The following is a 27,426-nucleotide window of genomic DNA, read 5'->3' on the forward strand; positions in this document are numbered from 1 at the left end:
TGTGAATGCTAAAGTTATTGATTTGTTTTGACAAGGAAGACAAACAAAGTACTCAATACATTAATCCATGATTTAACTAACAGTCAACATAAAAAAGGCTATGAAAAATCTGCCTGCAATATCATGAACTAGGATTCATATTCATTTTAAATGTGAAGTATAGTGTCACAACCTTTTCTTATTTTCCTCTTATTAATTGCAAAGGGAAGCAATTGCTTCAGACTGGGACATGAATGCTTGCTTATTCAGTTTTTAACAAGCAGCAGAACTTCAGCTTCAAAATAATAGTTAAACCCAAACAGCATCACCGTCTTTCAAGCAGTTAAACTTATTGGTAGACATAAACATGATGGATGACTAGAAACTGGAGCATTCATTGCTGTGGGGCAACAGATGCCACAGTGAAGTCATACTCTGAGAGATGTCACTGGCTCGGGATAACAAAGGGCCTGCTGCACACAGCGTGAGCCAGACATAAAGACATCTGACCTAAGCTGGGGATGGCATGGTCAGTGCATCCCCAAAGGAATCTTTGGGAGACAGCAGCTGCGCTCTGTGCCTGGTGCATTGAATTTTGGGGTGGTGCAGAGGCACCAGACCAGCCATGCTGGCAGTGTGAGAGGTAAATGGGTAGTCACGGAGTATGGCAGTGGAGGACAACGTGGATGTTCTTTCTATCCTACCTCTTCAGCTCTTTCACTGAAGGGAATAAGAATCTCCTTCATAGCCCTAGTAATTTTTCCCCAGCTGATAATTCCCCCATGATGCAGAAACATTAGACCCATGATGTAATCACAGATGTGTCAATATTCTGGTACTAAAATGAGGTGGCAGTGTGAGACAGCCCCTGGACTCCTGACTCTTTTTCAAGCAGTAAGGAGAAACTGCCATCAATAATCCAGTTGTTTCCAACTATGGAATATAATGAAGGTAGTGTTATCAAACAGAAATACTGGGATAAATCATTAGGCATTTTGTCTGTTAAACCTATTTAACAAACTATTTGGCCTTCCTGTATAACAGGATGATCTGATGTTCCTAGAACAAGCTGGCTATAAAGCTGTCCTTGGTACTAAATAAAACATGTAATTTTTCAGACTATCTTCCCTATTCTGGGACTTTCTCAGTTTTCCTCTGCAAGGTGAATAAATTTTCCAAAGCTTGCTGATGTTGTAGTCTATAAGGGCAGATTGCATTTATACAACATGCTTCACTTACTCAGATTATTTGGAGAAACATTCCGAGATAGTCATAAGTGACAATAACAAAAAAAAGTCCCAAGGTAAGTAAGGCATTTTGGATCAAAAGTGCTACCTCATGCCAGATGCAAATGGCAAAGATGGTAGCTGCTGTGAAAGGAGTTAAATGCTTATTTTAGGGTGAAACATATAATTTAATTTAAATTGATTAAAAAAAAATAATTATTGTATTAAAACTCTTCTAAGGGACTAGTAGGAAGTCCACATAGATTGTTTTGAGCTAATAGGAAATATTAATCAGATGCCCTGCTGGAGTGGCACATTGTATTCTAATTGCCCTCTTATGAATCTTCCTCTCCTTGCATTTAGCAATCCTCCACACAACTGGAGCTCTGCAGTTACAGACTGCAAGCCAGGCACATCCCATTAAAGTCTTCTCCATTGGCTGTATTATCTGCTTCCTTGAACAGGACAATGGGGTTCAGGAAATTTGGTCTTTATTTCCTTTCTGCCACAAACTAGTCAAACAATCCTGGAAAGGCTTTTCCTCTGCCTCTGTTTCTCCAGAAATGACTCTGCCTTGAAGTTAGACCCCAGAGGACACACACCTCATTCAAGTCCTATGAATGTGACCCAAGTGATGATATTTATGCTGAGGTTAGCAGGAAACAGTGCACACCAGTATGGAATTTAAAAAGTTGATCCATTACCTTTCTAGCCTGTGCATGGTCATGGCTAGTGTTTTGTTCAGTTCCTCGATCATCCGGCACCCTGAAGGGTGAATGGGCAATGTGCTGGACCCAGAAGGAAGGTGCTGGCTGTGGCTGCCGTACTGGAGCTGGTGCTGGTGAGCTGCTAACTGGGATGGCAGGACAGTGTGATGCTGCTGGGTCAAAGGCTGCTGGGAGCTCTTCTGCGTGGAATAGGATGAGAGAGAGAGGTCTGGCCCCCCTAAAGGCATGCAAATCATGACTTTCTTTGGAGGTAGTGGAGGTGACAGTTTAACTGGCATACAAGGCAGTTTCACAGGAGCACCAGGATCTAAAAGAAAGAAAGAGAACACTGGTGTTAATTTTCATGTCAGTAAGATGGAGGTGAGACTATCTGCTTGGGTGAGCAGGTACTGAGGTTGCTGCTCAACCTGGGAGTGTGCACACCTTCCCTGCTGTGACAGACAACTCCTACTGTACGCTCAGCATGGTCTCCAGAAAAAAACACTGTGGTTTTGCAGCACTCCTGAGTCCCACAAAAAACATCCCAGGGCTGTGCATGCCCCTTAATAAACACATTAAGCAATACTTAACAAGGCTTGTGGCACACTTTAAAGTCCTAATCCTCCAAAATAGCCCTGTGAGGTAGATGCAACTTCTTCCACTCAACAGGCACGAAAATAGGGGGAGAGCAATTAGGATGAGAGCAATTCAGTGTCTGAAGTTACAGGATGACTCACTACCATCACTGCCAGAACAAAAGTTCAGGGATTCCTGATCCATCTTAGCCACTGCAGTGCAATTACTGCAAGTCACACTTCTTACAGCTTTGTAATGTGCAAAACATCTGGTGTAAAAAATTACATTATAGGGCAAAAGAAAAAAGAAACAAGATTTGAATACTAAACAGGACAGGTTAGGAAAAATGAAGGGTACATGAGGAGAAAAGTTAAAGGGCACTAGATTGTTAGAACTAATGTATTCTTTTACAGAAGTGGCAGGTATTTTTCTCTGGACTCAAGCACTGAATTTTACCTTTTTAACTAGTTAAAATGTTCACTGAAACCCATAGTTGATCAGCCAGGCAAAGACTTCCCTGATTTCAATGAGAAATAAATGAGAGGTCCACAAGCAAACCTTTCTTCCAGAACTCAACTGCAGAATGGAGATTTTTGGAGTTGCACATATTTTCAGAAGGGAAAAGAAGTAACATGAGGGCTAGTAGTTGCTAGTAGTTGCCAAGACGGATGGAGGAAATGGTCATGACACATGCTAAGAATGAAAGAGAGAGAAAATATATACACTGTGAGCAACAACTCTGAGTTTGTCTCTAGGAGGAAGGCCAGGCCTTTCTAGCCTGGAATACTGCACATATTTGTCTGCAGTGTAGCTCTGTGGGTGAGGCTTGCATGATCTTTGGTCTTTTGCTGCTTCTGTCCACTCCTCTTCTTACAACGTGGTAAGGGAATTGCAGGGCCAGAATCTTCTTTTGACTAGAAGAAGCCTAGGAATTAGATGCTGCTCTCCAAAGGTCATCACTATTCTGAGCACTATCAGATTTCTATAGTCCTTTTTCAGATAGTTCTCTTTAGTTTAAACTATCCTTCCCCCCATTCCCTTCATTCTTTCTTTCTTCCTGGCCCGTTCTGGGTCTTGCCTATTCTTCTATCAATATCTGATAGCCAGGGTACACAAGGGTGATGTCAGGACTAGCAAGCAGTAACACTTCTTGAAAATGATTATGGCTTGTAAGGTGAAAACAGACCATGAGCCAAGTTGAAATATGTCTCTTGACTTATTTTAGTGCTAGTCACATCTTCCACAGCATCCACTTGGTATTAGTGGCTTTGCTATGCTAGGAACAACACATTGACAGTGTAAGCCTTCCTTCTCTCTAGAGTGTTTAAAGGCTACCAACATAGAGGGGTCCAAGGGAGTGCAAAGATGAAATACTGTGTGCTGGTTTTGGCTGGGATAGAGTTAATTTTCTTCATGTGTCTGGTATGGGGCTGTTTTGGATTTGTGCTGAACAAAGTCTGAGTTGATAATACAGAGATATCGCTGCTGTTGCTGAGCAGGGCTTGCACAGGACCACGGCCTTTTCTGCTTTTTCAACTGCAACACTGTTGGGGAAACCTGGGATGCATGGGAACCTGGGAGGACACAGACAAGACAGGTGATCCAAAGGGATATTCCAGACCATACAGCATCATGGTCAGTATGTGAAGTGAAGGTAAGAAGGAGGAAATGGGGGGGGATGTTTGGAGTGATGGTGCTTGTCTTACCAAGTGGCCATTACATGTGATGGGGCCCTGTCCTCCTGGAGATGGCTGAACACCTGCCTGTCCATAGGAAGCCGTGAACAAATTCCTTGTTTCGCTTTGCTTGTGTGCATGGCTTTTGCTTTCCCTATTGAAATGTCTTTACCTCAACTCATTCATTTTCTCATTTTTACCCTTCTGATTCTCTCCCTGATCCCACTGGTGGGGGACTAAGTGAGTGGCTGAGCAGGGCTTGGCTGCTGGCTGGGGTTACATCATGATGTAGGGGCATGGAGAAAAATCAGCCTTTCCACATTGCAGAGTGGAAATGCTATAGAGAGTAGAATCCAAGTCTTTTGCCTTTCAATGTAATATAAATCCACTTAACATGTTGTCTCTTGCAAAAATTCTTCTGATGGCTCTACCAATGCTGAAATTTAACTCATGGGTTTGCCAAAGCAGTAAAAGAAAAAAAACCCAAAAAACCACATTCAGAATTTTCTATTCAAGCACATAAAGGTCTTCAAGTCACCTTGTTTTTCTTACAAACATATTATTTGCATACATTTCCTCTTTGTACCCTGCATAAAAGAACATACTCTTCAATAAAAGGTAAATAACAGAAAGAATAAAGAGTAAATTGTATAGAGCCCTGAGAATAAAGCTCCTATGGGATTTGTCATAAAAAAGTGGTTTTTTTCCCACATTTATGCTTCAGGCAATTTAACTTCTAGAGCTTGTCCTGAATTACAAAGACTACAGTGAGAACTGCACTTCCATTTTGACAAATACAGGTTGGTTTAAGATCCTTTTCTGCAGTATGTCAATTAAAGTCTTCATTTGACAGTGCCTGTGCCTGGATGCCCCATCACTCTGTGGCAGCCATCCTTAATGGTGAATTCAAAGAGATCCCAACTGCAGGCATCTCTTGCTTTTGACAAAAGAATAACTGGAAGTATCATCTGGGTTTTCTGCCTTTTCTTATCCTGAAGATCAGAGCAATGCTGTATGTTGGAAGTGAGAATGACATGTCAAATAGCTCAGGTATAAAGCAAACAGGAATCCTTCCTTCTTTCTCCTAAATACAGCAAAAATATCTTTTCTCATCCAAGTATTCAGGCAGTAGAGTTGTGACACAGGCATTGCAGCTCTGGAATTGCACAGGAGAACAAGTTTAGCTTAATTATTCTGAGTAGCCACCTATTCATTCCATCATGAATCAGATGTGCACACTCCAGTTTTGACTCTGCACAACTAAGGTATGGACCTTTAGTTTTCACTTAAATTTAAACAAATTCTTCACATCAACGTGTTTTCAATGGTACCAGTGCTGGGTAACTGCACTGGACACCTGCCAAAAATCTTGCCCATTATTTTTAATGTCCTCATTCAGACTGACTGTGTTACACTCAGATTCTTGAGCTTGTCTGAATACGGTCCTAATACCAAAACAAACCCTTGGAAATGGACCAAAGGCATTAAGTCTACTTGTCTGCCCTTCACTTTCAGGAGAATTCTACTTTGTTTAAATAAAATGATTAAAAGGAGAATGATTACAATGGGAAGAGAGTTTGATCCATTTGCTGGGAAATACAACTCTGTATCTTCACTGACACCAGTAATGGAGACCTTGGTACTGCAAATTCTAATGTGTGGTCTGATCAGTGACTACGCCAAACAAGTGTGGCCTTGCCCAAATCCATGGGCTCCAGGCATGCTGTTGGACTACCATCATCTACAGTACAGGATAGAACAGCATCTCCCTGCATGTAAGAGTGAGGTGACCAAGTTTTACAGTTCTTGTTTGTTTTAATTTCACAACGAACATGATTTATGAACCAGGGGTGGTAACAATTTTTGTTACACGGAATATACATCAGACATGGGCACCTGTAGATGAGTAAGAAACTGGACAGGGGAAATAAGAACAAGGAATCTATGATAAGTGTTTTCTCAGTGAAACATTACCAGAGTCTTAAATCATTGCACAAAGCACTCGTAACTGAAAAGAAGCAAACTGTGTGAAGCCAGGTGTGCAAGTCTGATTAATCTCTTCTGGCTGATGTTTTTCATGCTCAAGAGAATAATGAGCAATTTTGAAAGATGTTGGTTCCCAGTGGGGTTGTGACCACTCAGCACTGTGTAATAACTTGTATACTAGAATTGATGAAAAAGATGTTAAGACATCATCCTCTCCATTCTTGATAACAATCAGTTACTTAAAAGACAGTTGTGGATGCCACAATATTGGCTACACACCAGACCTTTGACAAGCAGGCCATCTCTTACCCTTTCCATACAGATAATTTTCCTAACATCTATAGTTACTGTATGTCTTTTGGGGTTTTCATTACATAAATATATGTTTAGCTGTTGCACAGGTTTGCTACTATATGATTCTTCTGAAGTGTTAGTGGGACACTGGAGCTGTGCACCATGTACACACCAAGACGTTTCTTAGTCACTGAACATGGCTGGAGAATTGGTCAGCACACACTGAAGTACAACTGCTGCAGATGGAGTGCTGGGAGCTTCTGGATGTATGGCAGCAAAGGTTGCAGCAGCAGGGGCTCATTAAAATCTTCAAATTCTTCCCCTGCTCAACTACAGCATGGAGAAAGAGGACATGCCTAGGGATCCTGGGCTTACGGCAGAGCTGGCTTTGTTTGCAATACTCCAGTGGCAGAAATGCTCTTGACTCCTTGCCAAATGTAAGCCAGCGTTGTACCCTGAGAGCAAGGAAGGACAACAGACTCCTGGGTGGTACAAGAAGAAACACAGCCAGGAGATCAAAGGATGCTTCTATTGATCAAAGGATTCCCTTCTATTCACCAGTGCTTAGATTACTGTGCAAGCTTAGTATCCACCAGGAAAGATATAAAAAAAATCAGAACGAGTCAAGCACAGGGTCACTGCAGTGGCTGAAGGCTAGAGAACCTGAGGTAGTGAGGTATGTTCAGCTTGGAGCAAAGACAGCTTATGGAGGGAACACTAAAGAACAGCCTCCCACAAGCAACCTCCAAGCCAGGTTATCAATAAGGTGATACTCTTCAGTGGTGTGTGGTGGGAGGTGGAAAGACAGTGGACAAAAGCAAAACAAAAGAGGTTCAACATTGGATTATAAGGAAAGTGTCTTCCCTGCCATGAGAAGAGGCAGTTAGTGGAGCAGGTTTATCCAGACAGATTGTATAGCTGACATCCGCTGAAGTTTTCAAGACCCAGCTGGTCAAAGGCCTGACCAACCCGGTCTGATTCCATACTTGGCTCTGCTTTGAGCAGGAGGTTGGATTAAAGATCTACTGAGGTTCTTCCTCACCTGAATGACCTTATACTGTGACCTTTGGTGTACTATATTCAACTACAAGTAATACAGTTTGTCATAAAGTTAATGAGATACTCTTTAAATTCCTTCCAAGTAACCAATTCTGTAAAATAATGTGCAAGAAACTCCCAAAACCCAACAAACAGTGCAAAAACCAGTTGTGTCCTGTTGAGGGAGCTCCATGGCGTGATGTGCCTATTTGCTGGCAGCATTTAGATGAGTAGCTTTTGCTTTTTTAGGTCTTCTCTCCTGTAATCACTTGTGCCTAAATGGTGAGAGTCTCTTTTCTAGTTTCAATAAGTTTTTGAGCAGATTCATAAAGTCAAAAACTGTTCTCAAAGATTTGTCATGCATCTCCTGCTGACTACAGCAAGATCTGCAGCCATGACTTCAGGGGAAGATTTGAGACAGGAATTCTTTGCTGTTCCTCTGTACCACATATGCATCCAAGATTCAGGTTGAATTTGGAGAACAAAAGCAAGATATGATTAACCCAAAGGTTGAAAAGTATAGCTCTGCATGAATTCCTGTGCAGGGCCTTGAAGAGGGTTTCAAAGATGAGATTTCCTGATGCCTGTATGTGATAGGTACTCCTCTGCAGGAAGCAGGATAGAGATGAATTATAGAGGGACAATCTGTACCAGTGTCCAGTTTTCATGAGAACCCAGTGAAGAACTGCTTTTGCTCTGCTGCTTCTCCCTTTACACACAGTGAGAGAACTGTCCATTGTCTCCACGTGAATGTAACCTCTCTTCAATAATGTAGCCTGCCAGAGCATGCAGCTGGAGGTAACATCACAGTGGAGGAAGCTTCTGTATTATGTCTTGGGCTCATCTACAGAGGAGTCTCCTGATACATTTGTGACCACTGCATTATAAAACACTGCAGCGTATTTACTGGACAAACTGTAGTTGCAAAAGCTTTTATAAAGTTGTCACTAATTACCAGCTGTGTTGTGGCAAGGCAGCAGAACCCCAGGCCTTCATGTTCTCAAAACTCATTCTTGTCTTGTCTTCATTGTCAGAAGCACGTTTTGAGGACTTTGAACATTTCCTGCCCTGTTAAATGTTTGCCTCTAATTATAAATTAGTTCTGACTCTACACAGACATTGCTAGAAAGTGCAATATCAGAACTAATAAATGTGCTATGTGTCTCTTCAAAATCTTGAATGAAGAAAGTGAAAGAATGCAAAAAGCTTAAATGGAATAGATGAATGGCCAGGTACAACCAAAGCTACACCCCATTCTAGTATTAGGCTAAATTTTGGCTCAAACAGACTCAGGTGCTCCTGAGATCCCATCATAGTGCCACATATTTTGTTCTCTGGTGTTTTAGGAGCTTTATGGGTTACTGGTGATTCAGTTGGAAAATACCTAATTAATTTCAGAAAACATTATCTATGTGGTGAAAATTAACAGCTTAATGAATCAAGATCAAAGGGAACTTTACAACACTGGGGTCTATCAAATCAGACATGCCTAGTCTTCCTGTCAATTGGCTATTACAGATTTTATATTAAGCTGAGGACTTGAACACCAGCACCCCAATTAAATTTCGTCCCAGGTGATTATTTCAATTCTTCCAAAATTTTCAGTGAAGGAAGCTAGAAGTGCCCTAAATGCTTGGGATCTGCACGTGATTATCAGAGAAATGAAACAATGAAAGAAATTCTATCTTGTGGACACTGTCTAATACTAATCACTAAGTACTAATACTAATACTAATCAGTCTAATGCTAATCATGCTTGAAAATGAGTAGAAGGCTTACCAGGAGGTGACTGGCCAACGGGACACGCAGAGCAGTGAAACAACGGTATCAAAACAGTTAAGGCTCATGTTTTTCTCCTAGAGTTGCCTGTCTTCTAGGGTTATACGGGCCCTTCCACACCTAGTGCTCTGACAGGGATGTTCCCTGTGGAAGCAGCACCATCAAGACCACAGGACATGGCATGAGGAAAAGCACGGAGCATCTTCTGCAGTGGTGTTGGCACCAGTCCCAGTGGCTGCCCTGCAGTCTGCTCTTGGCTCTGGCCCTGTTTCTATACTGTCCCACCCCTACAGATCCTCAGCCTTGAGAAGAAGGATGCCAAGGCTGTGTGATTTATATTTGCTAGAGGCAATTCTCTCTTCCTTCCACCTTTAAAATGGAATTTTTTTCCTTTTCATTCTCCACAAAATTAAATGTACTTTTATGTGTTTATTTAGGCCTGCTCCTTTATGTACATTTCTTATCAATTGAAAGGCCAATCTTTGTCTTGGCACAGGTGGATAGATATTTGAGATGGTTCAAACTGCTTTCAGAGGAATGTTTCTTTTCCATTTCTAAAACCTGTAATAAGTTCTTTGTCAAGCCCTGCAAGTCAGTTTTTTTAAAAAAAACTTTGGGATATTTTCACAGCAAGGGGTGGACTGACTTTTTCCCTCAAGGTTTGTATTTAAAATATTTTTACTTTTTTTTTTTTCCCTGCTTCTGACCATGTCTGTAGTGATTTTTAATATATGCTTTTATAAAACATGTTTCTATTAAATAGATACACTTATGTACACATACACACAAATGTAGACAGAAGTTGAGTTGTTTCTGCATTTTCACATGTGTACCTGAACCCTTCTCAGGATCACATTTCCTCTCACAGTCTCTTGAACAGAGCTACCAGACCATTAAACCTCTGTCACTCTCCACTAGCCATGCCTGGTATGTCTTAATTTGTCCTTCAACCTCTAAAAAAATTCTTCAGTAGAAAAATGTGTATGCAGCAAGAACTGAAAAGTTTTTGTTTTGAATACTAGAATTCAGATTTTGCTTGTTTTCTTACAAGCTGAGGATGTCTCTGGAGTAATTAGAAAAAGAATAGCATTAATTCTGATTCTCACTGAGGAGGATGCTTCATTAGGCTTGATTGCTCATTTCCAAAGATTGTACATGGCTAATATAATTACCACTGGAGAACACAAGGCATTGAGCAACATGTATATCCTTTGGACCACCAAAGTAAATGGACCCTTAAGAACAAGCTGAATATTTTTATTTATAAGGAACGTATAAACGAGGGTTTCAGTTCCAGCGGGAATAACTGTCAATTGAATTATGGCTCTATGACTAAATTTGAATCTCTGTTCCTTTACCCTGAAGGTTCTGTATATGCATGTACAAGAGCCTATCTATACACACATACAAGACTTTATATAGTGCTAGATGAGACATCACTGAAGGCCACCACAAAGTAAGAGAAGTCACAGTTCTGTTTTGTTTTCATTGGAAAGTCATCACCATTAAGCAACTCACGCTGATAACTTGAGCCTGATTCTACTTCACACAAAATTTGCAGCTGCAGAAAAAACAAAACTACTCGAGAAGCCCTCATCCTTTGATTCTTCTGTTATCTCTTGCAAAAGAATGGCTTATGAATTGAGGACATTTAGTAGCTGAGGTTTTCCCCTATGCTATTCCTAAATTTTTATTTCTTCCATGTTGGCCTCATTTCTGAGCAACTTCTTATAACTGGGACAGAGTTTTATGGGAGATCATAGGGAGCTGGTTTTGTCCTTGGGTGAAGCCATGAATACTTGCTACTTGGCCTTGCATGCTGCAGGATTGCCCATTCAGTTTGTAGCAAAAGGCAAAATACTAACCATTATGTGCAGATTTTGGCAGGTAAGAAAGTAAAGAGGTTTCACATAAAATGTACAAAACTATACAGGACAAAAAAGTGTGGTCATCCAAACAGAAACATGAAGAGACTACGTAGAGATGAGAGAAAACCAGAACATGTTCTTTCCTAATGAGCTCTTTCCTGATTTAGATCTTAAACCTGAATAAAATAGGTATTAACTGTCTGGAAAAAAACCTACAATATATAAATGTAGGCAGCCCATTTCTCACATCAGTTCTGAAAATATCAGGGCAGGATTAACACAAGATCAACCCGGGGAATGACTGGTAGCTGCCCCACTACAAAGATGAACCACACCTCGTATTCAACTCAGGATTTTGAGGTGCTGCCTCCCGCGCAGCAGCTGCAGTTATGAGCAGACTGTTCAAAAGGTTCAGGAAAGCATTTAGGGAATCTATTTTGGTCTGCATAAATATAGCCATCCTTTGCTTCAGCAGTCCAAATGAGAGACTGGGAGGAGGAGGAGGAGGAGACACATTCACACCCACCTAGAACTTTGAATCCCAAAAAGCTTGGATACTTGTGAAAACATGTGGAACACAAAACAGAGCCTTGTGTTGTTTACTGTTTCTACCTTCCATGCAATGAGAGCTAAACTGCAGCATAAAGTGGAGGGCATCAGTATAGTGGTCATTGGGAATTGGAGCTGGACTCATTAGTGGGAGGGGAGTAGTCAGAGCAGAGGTGGAAAGGGAGAACATTTTGTCAGACAATGTAAGCACTGAGGCAAAATGGCAAGAAGTCATAGGACAGAATTACCTGTGTAAGGATTGGGGGGCAAGTAAAAGACAAACATGTGGAAAGATACGGAGTGTGTGGAGGAGGACTGTTGCTGCTGAAGATGAATAGATCACATGGACACAGCTCGAGGTGTGGTGAATGGAAGAGAAAGTTTATTTTTCCTCCCAGGATTTATAGGTTTCTGACCACGGCCAGGGATTGGATGGTCAGGATAACACTTTCCCAACTGCACTGGCCATGAGAGATGTCCATCACAAGACATGTAACAGCAAGAATGTACACATATCTATGTTTACAGTTACTGTCCTGGGAAAGTCTTTAGAAAACTATGTCAGCAAGCTCAGAAGCTGAGTTTTCAGGGCAACAGAGGACCTCCCTTATCTGGCAGTTGAGGGGACAACCAACAATCAGCAAAAGGAGAAATCAAAACTCTCCCTTTCCCCTCAACTCATGCCTTTCCTCATTAAGGGCATTTAAAGATATCCTAGTATTTTTCTGATACTTCCTTTCCCATCAAAGCACATCCTGCAATTTCAGTGGTGATGGTAAGTCTTGATGAATCAGAGTGAGGAAGGTTAGGAAATGCCACAGCGGTCTTAGGTAATTACAGCTGAGAGGGGAAGTGCCCCTGGAGCAACCTTGATGAAGGTGCAGTCTGAAGATTTCGCGATCCCTGCCCTAGGTACAGCACGTACATCACCAGAACACACAACAAGTGCAAACAGCATTACAGAAAGAGGAAGAACACTGAGAACCTTGCTACAAAGGCAGGTTTTCCTATAAGGGAAACGGTGGGGCTGAGGGTCCAGGAATACCTACTTACCAGTTAAGTGGCTGGCAATCCTGGCAATAGGTTTAGGAGGCAGGGCAGGGGGCTGTTTGAGGAGGGACAACTGTTTCACTGGGGTGTCCTCATGGTCTCCAGGGAAAGCAGCAGATTTTTTGGGGGGAAGTAGCAGGACTGGCTTAGCTGTAGGATCTTGGGACAGAAGGACGCCGGATTCATTGGATGTGGGGCTCTCTTCAGACACTGGAGGACACAACCACATCATAGACGCAACAACGTTACGAGCAAAGCAGCAGCAGATACAGCCGAAGTCAGACGAAAAAAGCAGCACAGCAATGCAGATTAAGAATGACTCATAGATTTCACCCAAACATTGTATAACGTAGAAAGGAGGAAAGAAGGAAGGAAAGAAAGTAAAAGAGAAAGAGTAACACACATCTACACAACAGCCAAATTTTCCATTACTTCCGACAGAAGCCAGCTCCCCCATGTCAGGTTGGGATGTACTCCCACATCTGGAACACAAATCAGGTTTTATGTCACCTCTCTGATGGTCTGTCACCACAGCTTGCCTAGGACCAGCTATGTTAGCAGGTGGCTTGTAAACTTATCCTGTTAAAAGTAAAAAGCACCTCACGGGGTCTAATCTATTTTGAAAAGGCTGCATAGCAGTGCAAGATCATGGATGACAACTTCTACTGCTCACTTTTCCTCACTTGACCTTTGTCCACAACCCTCAGCAGCACAACATGACACAGAAAGAGGAGCTAAGCTAGATGTAGAGCACTGCTGTCTCTCTGCACAGGCTGGGGAAGAAGAGCAGCCAGCCTCACCCAGGGTAGGGCAGCTGACTGTGTTAGTTACTGACAGATGTGTCGTGGGAACATCACACAGTACCACGTGGCAGGCATGATGTTGTACCCCAGGGTTCAAATGTGTTGTAAGGTCTCTGTTCTAAAGCTCATTGGTACATCTGAGATGCAGACAGAGAGCTGGAAACCTACTTTTATATGTTCACAAAGTGAAGGGGTTTGCCTTACTCCAAGAGAAGTTACTTGCTTAGAAGTAGAGGTTACTTATGTCAGTCAAAATTTCTCGTGGAACATTCAATCTCTATGCTGTCAACTCCTTCTACACCAGAATACCTTCATTTTGACAAGAATTTCTCAGGGCTAAACAAAAAATGTTAGAAGTCAAAAACTTGTTTCAAACAGCTTAGAGTATCTACACCGTAACATAAACAAGATGTTACCTGTCCCATCCATGATCTCTGTGGTTGGGAGCACCTCATATGAGCAGGGTTCCACAGATGCTGGGACTGACTCCAGTTCTGCTAGAGCTGGCAGGGACACCTGGCTAGAGCTCAGTCCGGAGCCCAGAGGCTGCCCATTCTCCAAAGCTGCATCTTCATTTGGTATGGAAAGTTCCCCATCTGTTCATAGTTGAAGGAAAGAAGAACGACAAAGAAAGAAACATAAATAAGATGCAGACAGAATTTTAAATGAAATCTACCTCCATTAGATTGTTTTCAAGTGAGGAACCTGGACTGAGATCTACGTACACATGCACTGGGTTTACATGGAAAGGTTTTGATGGCGGGGGGGTTACACAGGTGACTTTTGTGAGAAGCTGCCACAACTGTTCCCTCATGGAACCAGTTCCAAGCTGGATCCACTGCTGGCCAATGCTGATAAGTGATGGTGCTAGCACCTCTGGGGTAACATATAATTTATGTCAAATATATGTATTGATCTTTTGCTCTACCCTGGCATGGTCATTATGAACTGTGGTCTAAGTTGGTTGATTCCTGACCATCCTTGATCCATGTGGACATACAGTCCCATCCAATGCAAAACAAAAAATCTGTTTTCCCTCTCTCAGTTGAATCTGGCAAGTCAGTGATGATAGTAGGCTGGAACTAAGGAATGTTAATACATACTTTATATAATATTTTAATATTAATAACAACAATTATTATTTTTCCCTACACCAACTTTTTATGCTATAAGGGACATGAGCAAAATCACAGGGGTATGTCCCTATTTTACATACAAATAACTGCATTTTAGGTAAGGAAGAGAATAATTTTTATAGTTGCCTGATGTAAGGTCTTGATACTGGGATATATCAGATTCCATTTAGAAAGCCTGTTTTTATAGTTACTAATAATATCTCCTCTATCTGAGCAAAATTTCTGTGACAGCAGCTGGCATTTTCCTTCCTATCAAACACCCCTTCACATTAGAAATAATAAAGAGCAGAAGAAAGGATTCAGACTATTCTCTATAGTGTCAACCTGCATGATTTTTATCTCTGAACTTGTTAAGCACAGCACCCTGGTACCTGGAGGCAATGACTACATGGACATCACAATTAGAGTTTTATAAAGCAAAGTGTTCAGCCCCTATGGTTACAAATGGAAGCCTGAAAATATAACTGAAATGTGACCTGTAAAACTGAAAACCAGCAGGCAAATATGCGGATTTTGCTTTTACTAAGCATTTAAATTACTTTTAAAAATGAAACTCAGGATTTCAGAATATGGTTTAAGATTTTTGAGCACTACTGATCAGCCATATTACTGCTCAATGTACTGAGTGGAGATGTATATCAGTCAAATGAGTGCACATTTTCCCCTCATAGGGCTAAGATGTACAAACCACTTTGGAAACAATACTGAAAAGAGAAAAAAGTCTCATTTTGGTGCTAGTATACAGCAATTAACAAGCCTGAAAATACATTAGCTGATAACTATTCAGAATTATGTTTCTGCCATTTAAAGCTTCTCTACAGCTAGTGAAGATGGTCTTCTGTTTATTTTGGAATTATTATAAATACCAAGGTCTTGACTTTCTTGGTTTTGCTGGAGGTTTTTTGGAGACCCAGAGAGCTATTATGGTAATGCAGTCACATCATAGCAGACTGAAAACTGACCCGTGGCTTTGAGAGATCAACTGTGCTGGCTAAAAGGTGGCAACATGAATTAAAGCTAATGGCTTTTTGTGTTTGCAGCACAGCCTCCTTTCTAACTGCTGTGGCTGTTCTATACAAAGCTGTTTACTTCCCTAGGTAGCAAAAATCAAAAATCAATTCAGCCAGTATTTAAGCTGATCATTTTTGGACTTAGCTGTTTGGGTAGAAATGCTGTGGGTTCTGTGCTGGCTCTGTCTCCCTTTTATAAAGACACACACGTTTATATGGGTTTGGGATACGGACTGATGTTCTCTCAGTTACCTAGTTTCATGAAAGAGCCTAACTGTTTCTTATGTAGAGCATCTGCTTCTTGAATGAAAGGCAGTGACTATGCCCAGCAATGTATTCATTAATTTAGACTAAATTTGACTGTAACTATGAGAAAAGTATGCATGACAAACCCAGTAACGTTTGCTTTTTGAAGGGATGACTGCACATTCTTCATGAAGTGAGATGCCTACTGTAACATGCTGAGCATCTTGAAATCCTACTGTCTTAAGTGTGTTATATGCTTCTCAAGGTATATTAGCATGATTTAGAAAAACAGCATTTGAATGACACATGAAGACTTCTGAGTGCAAAAAAAGTAAAATGTAAGATAAAATTCTGGCTTTTATCTTTTGTCATAATACTAAAGCATGGCAGCTTTCTTGTACTGACAGTATAACCTTTTTAAATCTTGCATCTGATATCTTTAATCTTGATTTAGAGTCTAAAGCTTGTACTTGGATTTGAATGAAATCATCAGACATGGCACAGAATCATGACTGAAATATACATTCTAAATCAGGTATTGCTTAAAGAAGAGCTACATGGGGAGTTGCTTAAGTACAGCAAACAGATCAAAGATGTGGAAAAAATAATTTGTGGAGGAAAGAGTATCTTAATGTGAATTAATCCTGCATCAGAGATATGCTTGACAACCAGATATAAAAGGCAAATGACGGATTATTTTCAAAATATTAAAGCTATTCTAGTTGGCTGACATACATATGAAAAGAATCCTGGTAATGCAATTATTACATATACAAGGATATTTTCAGGAACTGGCTATGAGTTTAAAGTTAATTTGGCACAGTGATAACACATGTAATCTTTTGTTCTCAGACTTGCTAAATCCTTTGCTATTTTCACAGAGTCTGGTGCTGCTTAGTGGAGAATGACTTCCCCTAAGTCCATGAGCTTTAGTAACATCAGCTGAGCGTGAAGCTGGACGGGTCCATGAGGGAATAGCTTGACCTCTGCAACAAGAGAGCACATGAAGGCTGCTCTTCTCTTACTCAGGAGACTCTGCACACCTGAAGTCACTGAAGAAATGGGACCTAAGAGGAAACTCTCTGATGCAGAGGACTCTACCCAGACACTTTGATTAACCTCAGCATGTAAAAATAGCAGCATGGGATGAAGGCCTAGAGATACATAGATGATGTGTTCAAAACCTGTGGCTCCTGAGCATGGTCTGTACTCCTGAACACACCTGCAATTTCCACACTCAGGCACTTCTAAAACATTGCCTGGTGTGTAGCAGCTCATTGTGCATCACACTGACTGACACAAACCAGTCCTGTTGTGTTTCCAGTGTTGTAGCTCTGCCTACCCTCTCGCTGTGTCTTTTAACTCTGAATACCTTGGACTGTATACATATCTGAAAACTGCCATGCTCATGCATTCCCTCTACAGAAGAATGTCTATGGAAGTCAAAATGGACAATTTGAAATCCTGGGTTAATTTTGGAATTGGTTTGTCTCCTTCAGTACTTGTCTGCTCTCACGTAGACTGTTCAAGCAAGGAATTCTTGATGGCAAAGATCAGACCAGGAAGGACAGAGTAAAATTCATTGTCATTCTCTGCCATGACTCCAAGGGTGGGGAATGGAAAATTGAGTGTTCTTGCATATGGTCAAGACCTGCCCCTGGAACTATTTCCTAGCCTTGGTGGCTACCTTAGCACAGTAGCTGGAAACCTCCACAACCTCAGTCCCTAGGCAGACCCTGATTTTGTGGGATCCCATGCAGTCTGAGACAGGCTGCTTCTGGAGGAGTTCAAAATTTTTCAATTTCACTGCAGCACAACTGGCTCTCCAGTGGCTGCCATGCCTTCCTCCTTGCTGCATTACCAAAGCCACTTCTTCAAGTATGTCCTCACATACTGTCACAAAATCTGCTTTGGTGCATAAATGCAACATGTCCAAATCCTGTCAGGACTTAGGTTACCTGAAATTTAAGTCTAAATCCATCATTTTAATGAGATAGAGAATATTAAAATACAAGAATAGAAAAGATGAAGACTGCCCGTGTTTCCTTGAAAAACCATTGCACCATTGCCTTTAGAGTAAGAAACTGGTACACACTCACATTCAGGAATTTCTCACTACAGGCAATCTCATCTACATTCAGAAAGACGAAGAGGTATCAAAATACTACAAGTAGATTTAGTTCTTTGACCAGCAGCATGAAACAGTGGGAAATTCTAACGACAGACGTTTCTGGGACAGTTACACCTTCATGCTAAAATCAAGGTCTGTACCTATGTGCAGGAGCAATGACATAGCAAAAATATGAGTTCTTCTAAATATTGAGGTATGTTCTGTGATGCAGGTGGAAGAGGTATTTTTAACCTCTCAGCACTATCTGTCCACAAACTATTAGAACAGCAGGAGCTTCATCAGATAATTCTTCAACTTACTATTTTCCAAAAGTACAGAGTATTTGAAAAAATTATAACCTTTGCCTACATTTTCATAATACTCAAGTCACAGAGCCCTGGAAATGGAAGATAACAGAAACAGATTCTGTCATGAATTTGGTCCTTAGCAAGGAAAGAGCTCTCTGCAGTTCAGTCAGGAGCAGCTTCATGTGACTAATTTAAGTGTGGGGGTCAATGACATGAGAACAGCAATTCTTGTTTTCCAAATTCAGCAGCTGGACTGCAGCGAATCTCCTATGTGTGACTACTGTGACTTACTGCACTCTAATAATTTTCACCTGCTGGGTGACACCAAGTCCTCTGAAAAGCCAGAAAATTCTGAAGCAACAGGTCAGAGCAACATTTTTAACAGCAGGCAAACAAACCAGCTAATTATGCTTTTCTTCAACATAGAAGATATGACAAAACCAGCACTAAGCACAAAGCAAAAATTCTTGTTCTTGGGTCGGTCTGTTTGCACTGTTTCCTTTGATTAGTATGGGTTTTTAAAGAAAGAAAAAGCCAAAATTACTCACAGGCCTGCTTTGCCCATGTCTTTGGAAAGGGAGACAAAGAGATTTACACCTACTGTCTGTGCAAGATGCCTCTTGGCATGGAAGGTGCTACCACAATCAAATAAAGTGTTCTTCTAGGAAATGCTAAAGGTCTGTTGTTTTCTTGAAGGCTTAGAGGTTATGTAACAGGAGTTACAGAGAAAATGTTACTTCCACTTAAGGTTAGTATTAGTCTCAGATTATTACACCACTGAAGGAAATAATATTTTTGCTATACATCTTGCCTTGTTCATATCTGTTTATCATCATAGCTGTTTGAGTACTGCTGCTATTCTTGTGTATTACCACTTTCTTCTCTGCCCTACCTCTTTCTTTTCATATTGGCTTTGTAAAGGTGAAAAATTACTATAAGGAGGAATTAATTTCTTTCTTTCAGGTATCTCCAGACAACTTAGAATCTGCTTTACAAGATGACCCAGAAGTTTACAAGCTACATCATTATTTGATCAATAGAAAAAAGTGTGGTGCTTTGATAGCAATATAAGGGGAATCTTCCCAAGTTTCAACATGGAAGCCAGAGTCAGACTTCACAGAAAATATTTTTCCTGGGGAAGCCTTTAGGTTTATGTAGGGATGGTTCAGAGGGTGGCTACATGTGGGATGTGAGGCAGGGATGAAGGAGGTCACACCTGGGACAGAGGTATGACTGAAGGCTGCCTTCTGAGTTGGATGAGGCACTGATCACAAGGTGAGACAGCCTGGACCACACCTCACTGGCTGCAGGACCATTCTGTGCCCACACTACAAAATGCAGACAGCACAAAGCAGTGAGAAGGGTAAACCTATTGACAGGAGTTGGTTTTACTCTGAAGTTGCATCTAGGATGATTTCTATGCCAGCAGGTCACAGTGAGAGCACACTACAACACATAACTGGTAGAAATTGTAAAATTTAACAATAAGCACATTTTTGCTGTTGTTTGTTTTTAACTTAAAAAAAATTAGCAGCCTGGGTTAGTAAATTTTTAAATTCCTAATAAGCTAGAGTAAAAAGTAGGTAGCAGATTTAAATGGATTTATGAAGTAGTCTACACTTCTAATATCTGTGAAAGTTTCTAAGTTCTATTGATTTCTACCATATTTTGTACTGCTATTGCCAAAAACTTTTAGACTTCAAATTAATGAGGCTTTAAAGAACATGCATAAGTTCTATGGTGATTAAGAAGTAACTTTATTACATCTTTATATAATTTGTTGAATTAATTGCCTTAGGTATTGCCAAGGGAAGTAGCAAAATAAATTAAAGATGCACTCAAAGACTGACATATATGTAACAGATGTCAAATATGTATTGTGTTACCAGTGTAAAACAATGATGTTTGTAAAACAATGGCATTTTGCATAAAGAAGACATTACACACTCAACAAATTAATTATCCTGAAGAAGGAATTATTATCTCTTCTGAGTTGTTTCAAGGGAAAATACATTGTTCTGTGCTCATCAGGATCCAAAATCTTTAGATGTTTCCCTTTTCCACAGAAGTTAATCCCAAAGTGACTCAACCAGACAATGACTACACACAGACACACAAACCCACTACATTTCTCCACAGTCTGGATGCTTTGCAGTCAGTGACTACTGCCTATTGCTGTGATTTTTATTTGTATTGCTTTACATTTCTGATAAGTTTTCATTTTTATTTGCTAAGTAACTATCACATGTATCCAACAGAGAGGGCCAGACCACGGCAAAGTCAAGAGAAGTGTTTAGAGATCTTATTTTGCATAGTCTTGCAATTCAGAACTCTATTACCGGTTCCTAGTGTTACAATTATGCAGTGTGTGCTCATAAAACTATATGGGATGTCATTTTACCGTTGTGAAAAGAAGAACACTTACCTTTATCAAAAATTTCTTTCAGCACTCCCCGTTTTATAAGCTCCTCTCTGCTTTGTCTCATTGACATTTTTCTTTCCAAAGCTGTAAGCAAAGGATAAGGGTCAATATAAAGAGAAAAGAAGGGAAATTATTGTTTTAGAAGGCTCTATGCCTCTTAAAAGCACTTAGAAAATGCTCTTTTTCCTCTTCATGTCAGTGGCAGTTTAGCGTCTTGAAATAAAGGCTACTGATAATTCAGATTCCAGAGAATCTGTCTGCTACTGTAGTGTGGCTGTTATTGACAGAAATGGTGCTAGACTGACTGCTTTGAGGGCATGTCTGCACACCCACTGCTTGATTTAGACACGAAAGCCAAACATTTCTGATTTCTGTGGAGAATTAGAGACAGCAAAGGGGAAAAACCCCTAAATTAGCACAGAAGCTGGAGAGGGAAAGGTAAGAAAGAAGGCAACATAATGGCGCAAACCGAGGAAAGATGTGGCCACAGAATATGGCCATGGACTGTGTCCAGGCTGTGGAAGAGAATGCAAACCAAGGCTTCTCTGCCACTTATTCCAGTGAGGGCAGATCAAAGTGTTTGGAACAGTGCAAAAAATGAGCTGTTTAATAGAGCCTTCTCTTCCCTGGAGGGGTCTTTTCCCCTAAAGAGATGTAAAGGAGGGAAACTCCAAGAGAGCCACTGCAATTTACATCAGATCTGAACAGCTTGAGCTCTGTATTGGCTGCTTGGAGACCACAGTCACTGAGGCAGCAAAACAACAGATAGAAAATACATGTTTCTTTAGCGCAGTAGTAATTAAAACAATGCCCAATTAACCAAAACACCACAAAGGACATGCACACAGGCAAAGAGCTGAAAGCTGGCAAGCTGAGGGCTCAAGGAGTGATGTGAAGGAGTGGCTGTGACTGAACCTGCTCTGTGAGAAACAAGCCTGTGCCTGCCAAAAAAGAGACACAGTCAAGGGCAAATGGCTTCTGCCATATGCTCCTCTATCAGACCCAGCACTGATGCACGCACACACAAATGAACTGGGACTTAGAATCCTCAGCCTGTCCAAGGCAGATTTAAAGCAAAAGAGGCTTGGAAACCCTCTACTCCCCTGAAAACAGGAGGGTGCAACCTTTCTTGGTGGTGCTGTGTGTTGTTCCCTCAGGGACACATATATCTGGTGAATTAGCTAGGCATACACCTGCACACTGTGCTCATTGCAACTTATTTGCTGCCAGATACTTTGGGCTCAGTATGAACAAGGCCAGCTCTGGCTTCAATCTTCACTCTTCTCCAAAGGATAAACACAGGCTTCCCTGTTTTTTAAATCAGTTTTGAACACATATTCTTTGGGACAAAGATGGCCAATATGTACAGTCGGAAGCTCCCTGGTCTCCCCAGAGAGAGACACACTCTCAGAAGTTCAGTGTGGATCAGAAGGTAAGTCCCTTTGCTGAAGCACAAGACCCCATACCCATTAACTTGCCACAGTGCAGTTTGATTTTGGAGGTTGTTAAGGTGACAGTCACAGCATTTTCCAGAGTGGCTTTAACCCACCTGAAGAAACACTTTAGGCACCTCAACTGACTTGCAATGAAATACTGATTTCTAAGCTTCCAATATGCTTTGAAAAGAAAGGCTCAATGATAAAACTCTGGAGTCACACTGCAGACTGCCTCCCAAGCTGCCTTTTCCCTGTGCTGAAAGGGTCTTGGTCTGGTATAGCATTTAAAGCTTTTTCCTTTTCCTCCTTAAGAACAGCTGTTCTCAGACCTTCCAAGAAAAGCCCGAACAAGCTGCTGCTAATTCCTGAGCCTTCTCCCACCAAAGAAATTGTTAAAACTCTGACTGAGTTTAAAGATCAATTCAGTGGCACCCAGCACCTTTTCCAATAGGTCTCAAAAAGTGTAATTTTCTATTGGAATAAGTAGCAAACTGAACCTGCTCTTCAGTGGGAAATGAGGCTGGGTGAATCAGCAGCAAAGCAGCAGTTTCTGCACACAGACAGCAGCACTGCCCACTTTCCAGAGAACAAAGACACAGGCAAATTCTATTTCTGCACTTGACCACACATAGCAAAGTAACAGGTCCATGTTTTACACACACATCCACCTGGGTGCCCTGTTTCACCCTCCTGCCCAGTCAAGAGCTGGTTATGCAAGGTAGCAGAATTATGACCGATTTCATGGCTAGGAGGTCCCACCACATTATCACAGTACTGGTAAGAAACACAGTAAATTTGCAGACTGGTGTTAAGGCTTTTGGGGAATCGGGTGCTAAAAAGGGCTATCAGGACATTTAGAAGAAATGCAGGAGCATCTCTTCCAAATCAGTTACTGAGGAAGACCCTCCAGCAGTAAACAAGACTTTCCAGAGTAGTGGACTATTTCTGCAGTCACAGAATTTCAAAGATAGAATATATATATTTGGAAGACTGTATATATATAGATTTCTTAGATACTTCCTATTGTAATCTGCTTGTGTTCAAGAATGAAAAACCCACAACCCTCGAGCTGAAGCTCAGACAAAACCAATTTTTTCAGTTTCTAAATCCTTTCTAAGTAGGTGCAGGACTTATAGTATTAATTATTTTCCTACTAAACCAGTTTAATTAATAAGATTTTTAGAGGAAGGGCATGCTGGGCTAAGAGCAGCACTGAATGATAACAGATGTTATACTAAGACTATGGAACATGCTGCCTTTCTTCAGCAAATATCTTCCTCCTAAACAAGTGTCATCCATTTAAGTGCATAACCTGCTATGCTACTATTGATCAGATGGGAAAAAAATATAAGCATTTAAATGCAGAACTCATTAGGATCTAGCACCCTGAACAATGAAATGCTTTACTTGGTCTGTATTTCTCTGGCAAAGATTGCCAGTTCTTCTATGAAGGATTTTCTTTTCAAGCAGAAAGCTGGTACAAAATAAATTCATTCACTCTCCACTGAGAAGGAATCTATTCACAGCAGAACGTAAATATAAACCTTTGAATTAATCCTTGATTCATGAGAACCATGTAAATTCTGTGATGGGAAAAAATGAATTATCATTAATATTTAAGAAAAGATGTATTACTTCATTAGTGATTTTCCTTGGTGATTAACCTCATTGTTTTTCATTTGTACAACCTTCCAGGAGATTAGAAATAAGCATTAAGCCCTCTTTCGGGGATCTTATACCAGAAACTAGTTACTGTAACAGATTCATCCACTCTACAAGAAACTCAGTTACTAGTTTATAGAAATGAGCCTATGTGTATTTTTTGGTAGAAGTGCACAGATTTTTCCAGTGTGCTCTGCAGTACGCTGTTTCTTTTATGCTTTGATGAAGAAACACTGGGAAATGTTTTTATTAATGTTTCTGAGCTGGTATTTTTGAACTCGTCCCTCAGGAGCAGCACCCCTCTGCTGCTCAAGCAGAGTTTTTCTCTGTGGCAGACCCATTAAGATCTGTAAAGCCTTGACAGGATCAGGAGAAGTTCCTGCCCCTCCATTCTGGAAATCAAACACACTTTTGTCTTTATTCCTTTAATAGGCCGCTGTGCCCCGTGCAGGCAGTGGTTGTGGGCTGCTCCTCCAGCTGAGAAGGTGAAGCTCGCCGCTGCCTCTGTGCCAAGCGCTTCTGCTGCTCCATTAACCAGCCAAAGAGGCATTTATGCAGTCACGACGCACAGCCTTTCCATCCTCCCATCCTTCCCTCCAAGACTAAAACATCGCAGATGAACTATTCCAACCTGCATCTATATGAGACAATAATAAATTAATAGTAAATGTTATTATATAAGATAATAATAAAGTTTGTTCCTTTGCAGTAATTGTCATGTTCCTGCTTAACCAAGGGGTGGACTGAATAAACAAGTCCTGCCCTTTTCATCTGACAGTTGAAACTAAATCCCAGTCTGTGCTGGCCAGTTGGATCTTAACCTTGCTTTTTTTTCTGAGGTTGTCCTTGCCTTTTGTTTTAAAAAGCACTGGGGGATGCTTTGCAAGAATTCTTCCTTTCAAAGGCCACTATAATTTTCATGATGATTTTAGAAAGCAAAGGTTCTAACAGGATGAAGCTGAGAGCAGAAGCTTTCTGTGGCATCAATTATACTTTCTTTCAATAAGAATCTGCTTTCCTAATAATTCAGATCTGAATAATTAGAAACAAGAAAACCAATTGCTTTGCACAATGTTTAGATAAACAACCATCAATGTTTTCTTTAGATTTATAAGGAAAATGAGATTTTCAAATGTGATGGATTTTGTATTAAAAAATGTAACGTCATCTTGAAATTTTCCCAGCTATGTAGACTTTCTTGGCAATCAAATGAAGGAGGACTCAGCTGATACAAATTTTCACAGTGTAGATTTCTGCCTCTGAGTTGGTTTCCTTATATATTAAGAACAAGTCTAGGGCATGATTAACCTCAGACTAATGTAAGAATCTAAACAAGATTGAGCTGGACCTTGGAAGTGCCTGTTAGGCTTCGCTGACTGTAAAGGAAGCTAAGGGTGAGTAGCTGAGATAAAGATGCATGAAAATGGGGATTAATACACTCCTGAAATCAAAATTGACTGAAGAGAGTAGTTTAAAGAAAAGAAATGCTGCTACAGATGAAAGTCTTAGACATCACTGAGGAAAATGTAGCTGTGTCAGCTCACGGAGAGCACCATTAATTTTGGGACTGTTTTAATAGCTGTGGCATGATACCCAGCACTGCTGCTGTAAGCATGGGGTATGACCAATGCCAAAACATATATTGGTTGAAATAACTGCATTGCTCTGTTCATTGCTAAATATGAATTTTGCCTAGCTTCAAACATGCATAGATCTCTTGAAGCCTGAGGAAAGTAAAAATATTCCAACAGGTTTCTGAATCTCTGAGATTTAAAGTTCCTTACAGAAGTTTTGAGCATCTCCAATATCAGCCTAGGTTTTCCTGCAACAGTACCAGCTACAAAATCTAATTCAGACAGATTACTACCTAGAAAAGATTGGCAGCTTCTTTTTGTCTGTGTCTGCCCAATACATTCCTTGCTGTGACTGTAGCCTAGCACTGCCATTCTATGAGATAAAATAAGTGAACATTAGAAGGAGAAAAATAGGCTGGTATAAAAGGTTAAGCTTGATTTTGAGAAGTGTTTAGAAGTACCTCTCCAAATCAGCTGACCAAATAAACCCCCTTCAGTATGTGAATCACTTGGAAAACTGCTGTGGCATGTGCTATGAGACAAACTAATAACAGAGAAAAACCCCACAGCATTGATGCCACATTAAAGAGTAATTCAAAACATTTTTTAAGCAAACCTGGATCATCATTATAGAAGTGGAAGAGTGATGTACAGACAAGTTGAAACAACTTGGAGTGTCACCTGCTATGCCAGGAGCAAAGCATTAACAGCAACTGTTCTGTGAGCAGGGGCCAACACTCTAGGCTAGGAAATGACCCTTCTAGACTTCAAATTCATTACTGTAATCAAGGCAAATAAAATAACAGGAAAAAGAGGTAAAAATAAAATCAACATCCCCTCCCGCCATGATTAATCTTATTTCATTTCCAGTCTTGAAAGTAAAACTGTATTTATTTTAGATTATGACTGTGTAAAAGCATAGAGAAGATGATGTCTTGATTCCACTCAAATTCACAGCAGCTCAACACAACAGTCCATTTCCAGTTAGAAGTACTGGACTGGGAGCATGATAAATCTTAATTTGTGAGAGGTAAGCCTTTGAAATAACACAGTAAAAAATATACACATTCCTTTGAGAGCACAGGATCAAATCTAAAATTTCTGGTTACTCACCAGAAGAGTTTAGGAGGTGTAACAGTTGGCACACCTGGAAACTACAGATAAAAAATCAGTCTTCTTTTCCTTACAGATTGAGACAGAAAGTAAAACTGGGGAAGAAGTGAAAGCAGCCTTAAGAAAACTATAGATTTGTACTGACCATTACTACATGTAAATTGACAGAGGACAGACTTGGGAGGAAAGTGGATGCAAAGTCAGATCTGCAAATACAGAATTGCAGAAGCTAATCAAAATACTGCAAACCACACTAAGTGAGATCACAATACAGTAATACAACTGAGAAATACAGCATACAATCAGAAATTCAGCAAACACAAGGAAAGGCAGAGAAATGATATTTGAACAATTCTACCATGTTACTCTACCATAATTCTTTCTGAACCAAAGAAATCAGAAACCTAATCCAAGAACAGATGGACTGTATTTTTTCATACAGAAGTACTGAAAAAAATCAATCAAAGAAGGTGTCTTCCCAGGGAAAGAACTACACTTCAAGTTAGATCCAAAGAAACCCAACATAATGGATTTCACAGGCCAATCTGAGCAAGCCTGGCAGAAGATGAATGCATAAAAACAGGAGATAAAACAAGAAATCTTGACAAACATAACAAAAGCTGTGTTTGAAAAAAAAACAAACAAACGTTAAGAAAGTAGATTTGAAAAGAAAACAAGATTGTAGACACCTTAAGAAAAATGTTACCACCCTCAGCTGCCCAGCTAATAAAAAACATAATAGAACTCCACTGTGTTGGCGAACTGTGATGATCTATCAAAAGGATTTTGGAAAGACTCACATTTTTATACCTTTTGTACATAATTGTTTTTCTAGTCACACTTGCGAACGTAGGCAGAAATTCAGAAAACAAACCAGA

The 27,426-nt window shown here is 40.5% G+C and overlaps 1 protein-coding gene across 7 annotated transcripts in view; it reads right to left on the reverse strand.

Annotated features, from left to right (window-relative positions):
• The window catches only part of PHACTR1 (phosphatase and actin regulator 1), a 297,287-nt gene that overhangs the window by 55,285 nt on the left and 214,576 nt on the right, over positions 1–27,426 (reverse strand). For 5 of the 7 annotated variants that reach the window (XM_015617571.3, XM_015617569.3, XM_015617568.3 and 2 more), the window contains 3 exons: positions 13,948–14,127; positions 12,732–12,938; positions 1,910–2,240 (listed from right to left, as the gene is read on the reverse strand). In XM_015617571.3, the coding sequence (XP_015473057.1) occupies positions 1,910–2,240; positions 12,732–12,938; positions 13,948–14,127 (718 nt within the window). Of the gene's footprint in view, positions 1–1,909; positions 2,241–12,731; positions 12,939–13,947; positions 14,128–20,766; positions 20,848–27,426 lie in introns of all 7 variants that reach the window. The other 2 variants (XM_019005618.2, XM_015617573.3) reach the window with 2 other exon arrangements.

The sequence above is a fragment of the Parus major genome, chromosome 2, assembly GCF_001522545.3.
Source record: "Parus major isolate Abel chromosome 2, Parus_major1.1, whole genome shotgun sequence".
NCBI lineage: Eukaryota > Metazoa > Chordata > Aves > Passeriformes > Paridae > Parus > Parus major.